General features: G+C 40.5%; 1 protein-coding gene across 1 annotated transcript in view; it reads right to left on the bottom strand.

Moving 5' to 3' along the window:
• Window positions 1-440: 440 nt before the first annotated feature.
• Window positions 441-10,436, bottom strand: part of ahr1a (aryl hydrocarbon receptor 1a) — a 66,807-nt gene continuing 56,811 nt past the window's right edge. The window contains exons 8-11 of the mRNA XM_088928532.1: window positions 8,968-9,077; window positions 7,800-7,941; window positions 6,306-7,626; window positions 441-5,943 (exon numbers count right to left, since the gene is read on the bottom strand). Of these exons, the coding sequence (XP_088784658.1) occupies window positions 5,845-5,943; window positions 6,306-7,626; window positions 7,800-7,941; window positions 8,968-9,077 (1,672 nt within the window). The 3' untranslated portion in view covers window positions 441-5,844. The remainder of the gene's footprint in view (window positions 5,944-6,305; window positions 7,627-7,799; window positions 7,942-8,967; window positions 9,078-10,436) is intronic.

Here is a 10,436-nt window from a genome sequence, read left to right as displayed (position 1 = left end):
CCTGCCAGAGAGCCTGCTACCTGACTTGGCAGCAGAGGGGGAAGGTAAATATTTTCTCCTGAAATTGGAGATACTAATTTTAGCAAAATAACCTGAAGGTCATATTGAAATATTTAAGCACAATAACGTACAGTACACATCAGACAGCAGACTCAACATCTGGTTTTAATAAATTCTAAAACATTTAAAATTGCACTCTGCAATGCAAACTTTGCAAAAGTTAAAAGGGAAAGGGGGGGAGCTGGTAGTTAGGGTGAGGCAATTGAGATTGCAAATAAAGGGGTATTTGAATAGTACAGTAGGTTTGCACATTTTCTTGCACAAAAAAGAGAAAATGTCTTCTCGAACTGTATGAATGCCATTTTAATCACATTCAAACAACTACAGCACTCAATAAAAACACTCAGAACTCCTGGCACAGTAAGGACAAGCGGACAGTGTTACATTCAGTGATGATTTATTAGAATATATTAAGTTTTACAAATTTCACTGAAGCTCAGTGAGAATACTACAAACCACACCACGAAAGGAGCAGGCATGGTATGTGAAGCAGTTCTGTGAAGGAAGCTAAATTGGCAGCAAAACTCAAAATGCTTTTACATAAACATAACATGTGCAGTAATACTGGTAACACTAGGTTATACAGGTCTCAACCCTGACCAAAGTTTTCATTGTTATAACCATACCATTCCATTGGAAAAAAGAAGGTGTCTTAATTACATGGGAGACAAGGCATTCTCTGGCCAGCAACCTAATCATGGCCTCGGGGGAGCCATAATGATGAGAGAGATCCTGTACTTCACCAAAGGAAGGAAATAAGAAAACAAAACGATCCGAGTCAAACCTTGTCAGACGCAGACACTACCAACAGTGCAACAAAACACAGCCTCTGCTGAAGCACAGCTACTGCATAAAATCACAAACAAGGTGTCTGTACATCTTGCAATTTAAATTATACTCTAACAATTAAACAGTACATTGGTCGTACTGCATGCATGGCACTTAGTGATGTGGGCATTGTGTTTGGCTTAGTAAATTTGATTATCTAGAGCTATATATATATTGTACTCAATATATACATAATATATACATACTGTATTCTGTATATATGCCATATTCCATTTTCCCTTTGAACCTTTTTTCTTTACAGTGATCTCAAGAACAAACTATAATCACATTCACAATATTTAACGTATACATTTTGCATCTAACACCTACGCTACATGTCACCAAATTCACTTTTAATCAACAGCCTTAAAGGACTAAGTTTCCCTCTCAGGAAGGTGTGGAAGTGAGAGTTCTACAGAACTATTCTACACCATCTAACACAACACAGACTTGTCAATATAGTGCATATTAAGATGACAGTTTAATGTTATATACTTGCCTGCTTTATAGATTAAACTGGCTTTTAAAGTAATTAAATACATTGAAACAAAAAATGGGCATGATCTGGAGTTATGAAGTCAAAATATCATAGCCAACTTCTTTTAAAAATACTACTCTGGCTATAGTGTTGAACTCATTTTAATATGTTTGGAAAATAAATTATGGCAAAAATACATAAGATGTTTACTGACAAAGCTTGCTAAAAGGCAAAGAAGTGTGGAGCAGCTGAATAGTTCAGCTCATTACTTTTACAATGCTAACATTATGAAAAGCCAAGTTTAAATCTCTAGTCAGCACAAATCTGTAGTCACCACTGCAACCATTTTAATAAAAATGTTGACGAGGTCTTTTTATGCAACTGTAGTTGCCAGACATACAATCTTTATGTGGCTACAAGTTTAAACTAGGAATAACTAAGCATACCTAAGCACAGATATACAATGGCCTCATTCACTAAATCTTAAATTTGCTTGGTGAAAACACGACTTATTTTGTTATTTTTCCACACAAACACATTCCTGTTGTTCACAAACCTATTACATTTAATCTTCAACACAAAAGATTTTAGTTTGGAAACAAGGTCTTTGTGTGCGAAAATGGGTGAAATGCATTTGAAAGCCATTAGATGAAATGGAGAGAAAATGTCTACAGGGAAGAAAGAGTATTCCACAAGGAGAATGACATTATGACCGACCTACAAAAATAAAAAGTATCTGAAGGGGGAACTGAACAAATGTGCCACTGTGTTAAAAAATGGCCTGGAAGCATAAAGCTAACAGAATGGAAAAAATATTGACATCAGCAACATATAACAGCAGCACAATGTCCGTTGCAAAAAGGGACACCACATCCCGGGAATGTTTGCTACTGCATTACCCGAGTAATAGCAGCCATCACACTCAATTTGGACATTACGAGATTTCTGGGTCATGGAAAACGGGACCTACTGTAGCTTGTCCAAAACCAGCCTCAGCATTCGTTCCACAAAAACAGTCCAAAAAACAATTTTCCCCCGCCATTAACATTACTTCTAAAATATTTTTGATACACGTTTCATTCCGATTTCTATGTTAACTCTTCATGATATTAGGGAATTGTTATAGATGCATAAATTCAGAGCTAATTTTTGCAGTATATGGTGCATTTCTGACAGGATGTTTTTTTAGGAGCATATGAACGAGGTATATTCCTGTGACATACACTCGGTGTGGTGTGGTGTCCACGGTGGTGACCCCTTTCTGCACTAGTGTACACTAGAGTGTTTTCACACGATGGCAGACAGCACAGGGTGCTAATAGAGGTAAACTGTGCCGCTGCAGCATGCAGGCCATGTGTGACCCCAAAGCACCGCGAGCACGGCGAACACACTGCCATCGACAAGAACATGGTCAGGAACACTGCCAACGAGAGGAGGCCATTCGGTGCACCTAGCCCGTCTGAGAGCCAGCAGCTAATTCATCCGAACATCTCACCCAGTCAGATCTTGAAAGACAGCAGGGTTCCAGTTTCAACAACACGACTGGGTACATTTTGTTCCACACTTCCACCAGCTAACAGGTTCACACCAGAGGGTGTGGAATCAGCTCAGTGTGGCCTCGAGTTGTCCGAGACGGGAGAACGCAAGGTGGAATACAGTGCGCACTTGGACGATACTGCTGCCCAAAGGAACAGGTTTCCCAAGGTGCAGTACCACTGGTACGCCTGTCAAGCCTCCCTGAGCCATGGCCGGCAGACAAACCCAGCTCGAGCAAGTGCTGGCCTACCACCTTAGAAGTCAGGGCTTAATTTCCAAGTCACCTGCACTGTGAGTAATGAAATACAATTCGCACAGACAAGCCAAACCGCATCTCATCTAAGTACTGTAAATAAGGTTGACGTGAAACAAGCTCAATATTGTTTCAGAAATGGTAAGGAATTCTAGACAAACAAACAAAAAAAAACTTAGTGCCAAAAAATATATAGAACATAATACCAAGGCAGGAAAACCTAATTAATTTCTTTAAAAAAAGGTCACTTTTACAATTTAAAAGTAAAAATAAATAAGATCAAACATCCTGTTCAAACAGAATACAAAAAAATACTACACTGAATCAGTTTTCACTTCCACACCTTGTGGCTGGAAAAACTTTTGCAGTTTTACTTTATGAACAGCATCATAAGTAGCTTCATAAAATTGAATCTCCAGGCTTAAATAAAGGTGGAGGACTGTTTCCTAAAATGTGGTTCGTTACAAAATGCAGAGAAATCACACCAGACTACACCATGCCCTTGTCTCTACGACCAAACGTTTAGCTGTAGCTGAGCTGGACCTGAGTAGCTGCACTTCTATTGACACAATGATAAAGAGGACAAATCAATCACTGTCCCCCAGGATTTCTAATTCCTTTTTTAAAAATTTTATTTAGGCAGCCTAGGTACATTCCTGTAAAAAAATAGTATTTTTCCTGATCATTACTTTTTTTTCCCCCCCAAGATGAACTTGCTGCTCTGTGCACTTTATGTCCTTTTGGCATACTATTACAAAGGATAAAAGGTTTCCACGTAGCCAGGCCTGTGCAGACCACTGCGGTCACATCAGGCACAGCATGTCCAGGTCCGCCTAGTGTCAAGGCCAAGGGTAGCTGCACTGAAACACAAAGTCCTCAGCCCAGAGCAGCCATAGCTAATGTAGGTGGTGGAAATGGGGCATTAGGAGAATCTGTGAATCCCTAAAAACCAGAACAGTTACAGTAGTGGCTTGTTTTTCTGCTATGAAGTCACAAAGTCACACAAAACATAACCATTGCTGCATTGACAGGGAAATAACTTCACCTTTCAACTGTCCATCAAAGATTGCTCTAACCCCTCCCCCACCCTGTAGTACTGTCAAATGATTGTCAACACACTGTTAAAGCACAACAGAAAAGCAGGCCTGTCTGAACAGCATTCTCTGACAACGCTACTTCTTGTACTAAATTAACATCTGAAAATGTCAAACACTTTAAGCTACAAATGGCAGTTTACAAAAGCATCAAATAAATGTTTTTAGAAAGCAATTTTTCAATAAAATGTTAATTACACATAAATTACATAGTACACACAAAATACAACATAGAAAATCTTTGATGTTCATTTTAAATACATTTTGTAGGAGACAAAACATATTTCTGTATCAAAACTATAAAAACAGCTTTTTTAAATTTCTGCAGGATATCACAATTCTAATTTTAAAATGTCTGAATATTTATTTTATAGGAGCGATCTTGTTTAGAAATGCACGAGGCAGATGGCTCCTGTCACACTCTATGAGTGATGACCAGCTCAGTTTATAATAAAGTTGAAGTGCCAAGGGTTTCTGATTATTCAATCCCTTAAGAGTGCAATAACAAAGAAGTGTTCGAATCAATGCCAACCTTGGTCTAAAATATTCTGAAACAGATACTTTCATACCCCAACAAGATACATTGATTAATATAACCTCATTGGAGGGAGGATCCAGTTCGGAACCTTACACATGTAAACACTCCTACTTGCAACTGGCTTGAATTTGAACACATTGATGAAGAGCTGCATAGAACTGGCTAAAGGTATCAAAACCTATTTCTTAACAAGCATGTAAAAGAAAAGGTAACATTACTTCAGATTGATCTTTAAATGACCATCTTAATTAATTATACAACAAAATGCTTACAATCAACAAAAACGTACAACCTGGATCCTGAAAGGGCCCATAAACAAATTATTAATATTGCTTTTTTCTGAAGTTCAAAAAAAGTGTAGATATAAAATACTGTTGAAGCAGGGTTGTTGCTTAACATTGTACAATGAAGTAAATACAAGAGACAATTTAGTAGTTAGCACAGTAATTAAATACAGAGAGGTGCAATTATATCACTGTACAAAGTCTCCATTTGAAAATGGAATTGTAACATTAGTTATCATTGGTCAGGGGTCTTGTAAATGAAAGAAAAAAGTTAGTTCAAACTTCACTTTATATATAAAATATATATTCTTGTAGTTTTGATCAACAAACAATATTCAAATAAAATCACAAACAGCAACAGTCTTCTATGCCTGCTTCTGCTCTACAAATGAAGGACTCTTACATAGTGCAGTTAAAAGATTTGGGGCTGCTAATTATCTAGTGCATTTTATTACCACGTATTATGATGTTTCAAATCCATTTTTTTTTTCAAAAAGTAAGCCAAAATGAAGATTTCGTATTTTTACATTACAGGTCAATACTACACTTTCACAAAATGTGCAAGAAAGCAAACTGACCTTGTACAAGGAACAGAATTATGCACAACGCAAACAGCCCCTGTTCTTGTCTTTCATGGCTCACAGAAGCCCTTCACACTCCTCTAAAATGAAACTGTCCTTCAAAGGCAGCACCACTCCAGACAGATGCACAGGAATAAGCACTGGGCTCAGAGTTACAAGAATCACGCCCCCCCCACCCCCCTCAGTCAGGTCTCAGTGATGGTGGAGAGGCTGTGTTGGTTGAGAGCAGTCCATCAACCCAAAGGATTCTGGATAGGCATCACTGCTGCTGCCATCATTTTCATTTTGAAACTGAAACAGAAAAAAAACAAAGGTGCAATTTTTAAAACTACAGACAGTTGCAGCAAAAAAAAAAGTTGATTTACACTGTGCAAGTGCACAACAATCCTTAACTTGCAGCTTCAATACAAATTAATATTCATATCTTCCATAATGAAAAAAGAGTCACAATACAGCTTTATCATTATGGAAATAATAAACTTCTAGAGGATTACAAAGTCTTCCATCTCCTACATATAGATCAAATAAGTAGCACATTGTTATCTTTGTCATAAAAAATACATGAAAGCAAATATAAGGAACGCAATTAAGGAATATGGCATGGGTTTATGGCACGCTAGTTAAACACTTGCATCATGCATGACATCGCTTACCTTTGCCAAGAATGGCTGCTGTCCCAGAGGGCTGAACAACATTTGATTCACCATATTCGGCTCACTAGTGCAGTTGGACTGACTTTCTGGCAGATACTGGTACATTGACATTGCACCTGTATAACATGTCTGTGGACTTATTATACACTCCTGATCCTTTGGGAGTGGCTCCAAACTTTCCAGGAAATCCTCTAGCTCCTGGGTGTTCAGTTCAGTTACTGGACAGGACACATTTGTGAGGTTCGCTGGCTGAGGTTGTCCACCTGTAGGAACTGCTGGCTTGTAAGGCATAAAGTCCTGATTACAGGCAGTGGGGAGTATGTTGATCTCACTTTTGTAGGGGTAATCCGAAACAGTGCTTTCTAGCCCGTAGGGGCTGTACTGATGATTGTGCTGCTGCAGATGAAGCGGGGCAGGCTGCTGCTGACAGCTGGCGGAGGGGGCGCCGGCGGGCTGCGCCCAAGCCGTGTGCATGCCGTTGACTTGCATGTGTCTCAGTTTCTGGCAGAGCTGCTGCTGCTGCTGCTGCTGCAGGTACTGCGCGTTCTGCTGCTGCAGAGGATGCGGCTGAGGCTGAGGGAGCTGCGGCGGCGGGGGATACTGCCGCGGCTGCGGCTGGAGGTACTGGGGGCTTTGCTGTTGCAGTGGATGCTGCAGCTGCAGCTGCGGCTGAGGGAGCTGCTGAAGCATGCAGCTTGGGTTCGGGACCGGCAGCTTCTGCTGAGCGCAACTGGAGTACATGCAATCAGACTTCTTATTGAGCGATTCCTGCACATAGGAGAGGATCTCATCCGCAACATTTGTAATATCTCCGGGGTCGTCCCAATCAACTTTCAGGAACTCCTCATCCTGCTGCAGGAGCTCAAGGTCTTCCATGCAAATATCCAGGTTTTTCATGAAACTGAACAGATCGCTGCTTTTGCTGTCCAAAGAGCCGTCATCTGGCTGCTGCGTTTGCAGATTGTTTCTTGAGACTGACAAGAGGCTGTCCTGCCAGTTTCTGGACAGGATGTCATTCAGATCTTCTCTGGTGTCGCCGAATACGCTCGACTCCAAAGAGAGTGTGTTTTGTGCCGGGGAGCAGACATAAACAGACTCGTCTTGTTTCAGCATGGCACCTAAAAGGGAGTTTGGATCCAAGGATTCCTGTTCTGTTATTTTCAATGAACTTCCCATCGTGAGCGAGCCTTTGGCTTTTCCTAATGTGGGGTCATTTAGAGACATTGAGAAGGTTGTCTCGTACAGCACAGCCTCCCCAGTAGCAAAGCTGAAAGGCAACTTCAGATTTCGTTTCTTAAAGTTTTCCAAACCCTCTTCATCGCTGAGGAGGAAGCAATGAAAATGTGTTAACGCACTGCTAGTTAAACAAAGCTTAAAAAGACTGGGACATATTTTAAAAAATACAGGACAATCAAAGTAAACGTCAGCTTTTTTATAAGCGAAGATATGAAAATGATTTCATGATATGCCAATAGTATACATTTCTAAACGTACGTGAGAGCGCGTTGTGTTGCTATTATGTAATCTGGTCTTCCATTTTTGTACACCAGACGTGCGTTTGCCTGGACCCAGGTCCATCTGTTCTTTTTGGTTAGGAGCCTGAAGACTGTCATTCCACTTTCGCCTGTCTTGATCACTGCAGGAGAGAAAAGTTTGCTAGTAAAATGGAGTATATTACCATTTTAAAAAGGGGGGGAAAGATACCACACTACCCATTAGCATCGACGTGGAATTCAAACCTTTGTACTGTACGTACATCATTTACCACTCGTTAAAATCAGACCTGCACAATTCTAAGCATGGGTAATTTTTTATCCATTTATTACAACTACTCAAGCCCTGCAAAAAGACAGAAAAATAACTTTTCTTCCTGAAATTAAAAACAAAGCGACATTATACTTTCAGAAGCTGGTCTCTGTGAACACAAAGCAGCAGCTGTTGTCCAAGTTGGCACCATGACGTGTGAGTAAGAGAGGCCTTCACAGTGAAGTCTTGCGACCGTTCAAAGACACTTTCTTCAAGACCTCAGAGTTCATATTTCTGCACAAAACCTTTTGGTGCTCAAGTTCTTTTCAACAGGTGCTTTGATAACTATGACTGGTCAACCATGTTACCTAATACTAACACTTTGGAAACACTTAAAAATTAAAAAGGAAACCGATTTCAAATAAGAAAAATAACTCGAAAATAGCAATTAACCGCTGAATATGCTTTTCAAATCTTTAGCTGTCTACAGAGTAACTGGGGAGAAAGACCACCTTGCCACATTCAAACACTCCCTCATAATATCTTTAATCACAGAAGAACCTCTGGGTTGTGGGAATATGGAACAAGCTACCAAGCCATGTAGTTAAAGCCAATAACCTGGCTTGTTTCAAAAAACGGTTGAATCAGATCCCTGATCAATTAACTAATAACTACATTTTGGGACAGATGGAGTGAACGAGCTCTTCTCCTATAAAACCATTTTTATATTCTTAATCTATTTACATTGCTATCTAATAGACGGTACAGGCACAGCTCATCACATACACATACTGTATATAAATCATGTCTGAATAAAGGAGACATTAGGGAACTTAATAAGTATCTGTGGTGTTTTTAATAGCTTTTTTTTAATAATAATTTTGAAGAGACAATGGACATGGAAGATCAGACTCACTCCGGATATGGTTTTCTGCACAATACAGCATGTCGGCAGCATGAATGAACTGATACCCCGTTCCACGATAGCACAACTCTGCTTCTGTGTAGCCCAGCACAATCTTCCCTCTGTGGGAAGGGAGGAGAAAAAGAATAAATACAGAAACAAATTACGGTCATGTGACATTTCTGTTGGCCTCCTCTTAATGTAAGCATTTGTAAATCTCTGAAACATCAAAACACAGAAAAATCGAGGGGCAATGCGTCACAGATGCTCGCTTGCTTGCCAAGCCTCCAGCGTCTTTCCAAACAAACTGCCGGCCTACTTTCTTTCAGGAGATGTGAACTTCAAACGTCAAGACAGCTCTTTAGCAGGGCTACCTGTCAGATGGGCCTGATGCCAGCCAGGGCTCGTGAGCACCCACATCAGTCTCGCACAAGCACAGCAGCTGACAGGCAGGCCAGGACCTCACTGGAATTGGTTGGGAAACGCAGAGCTGACCAATAGCATATGTGCTGAGACGAGTACTGGATCTGTCACCCCTTCCAGTCTTGCGCGCTGTGCGAAACTGCTCTCAAGAGTTCTGCTAAACATCTGGCTGCACATAAGTTCAACTTGGGAATTCTTACAATTAAATTCATGAGGAGCAGGCCTAGAAATCCTTTTGCAGAAGACAAATGACGACAGACATGGGGCTTGTCTTTTAAGGACGGATTTTCGTCTTTCAAATGCTAAGAAAAGAGAAATCCAGCACCTAGATTCCCTCATATCCCAGCTAGGCCCGAGGCAGGCTGGAGCCTATTCAACAGTTTCAGGGCCAAGGGTAGCACTGAGGTCACACGAAAGCTCCCCTCCCCGTGTGAGACAGCAGTGCATCACTGGGTCACCGAGTAAGGGGCTGTTCAGAACTGCCAGCGAGTTTCTGAGCAGTGGGAGGACACTGGAAAGTATGCCGAGTCACGCAAGACCGGAACTGAACCCAGGACCTGGGAGCAGTGAGTCAAGCAGGGAAAACTGCCACATTACAATGCTGCCAAGAACATGAAAATACATTCGTGAATTTAAATAGCTTGATTTGTTTTACTTTATTTTAAAAGTGATCAGCTCTAGTGTTTATTAAGAGAATGAGCCTTCTATGACAAGCTGGTAATTTTGTTTTAAAACAAATGAAGTTCGTTTGGCAGGCTGGGGCTCTGTCTCCACTAGGATATGGTGGCTCTCTACAAGCTGTACTGCTGCCTTATTTTTATTATGTTTTGGGCAATAAGACTGTTTACATTGTACTATTCCCAGAACTTACTAATGTAACAGTTTGTCTAGGAATGTATTACAAATCACATCAACTTACTCACACACAGTGTATAACCATGTATAATGTTAGGGGAAACTCAAGTGGTTTATTTTAAGCTCGCAAGAATACCAGTCTCCATTTTTTTATATTGGGGGGTAATTAACGTGGATCTCTACACATGAATCTCAGCTTTGGT

Source organism: Atractosteus spatula, chromosome 12, assembly GCF_055471065.1.
Source record: "Atractosteus spatula isolate fAtrSpa1 chromosome 12, fAtrSpa1.hap1, whole genome shotgun sequence".
Taxonomy (NCBI): domain Eukaryota; kingdom Metazoa; phylum Chordata; class Actinopteri; order Semionotiformes; family Lepisosteidae; genus Atractosteus; species Atractosteus spatula.
Note: the sequence above shows the minus strand (reverse complement) of the source record. Positions and strands in the feature narration are given on the sequence as shown.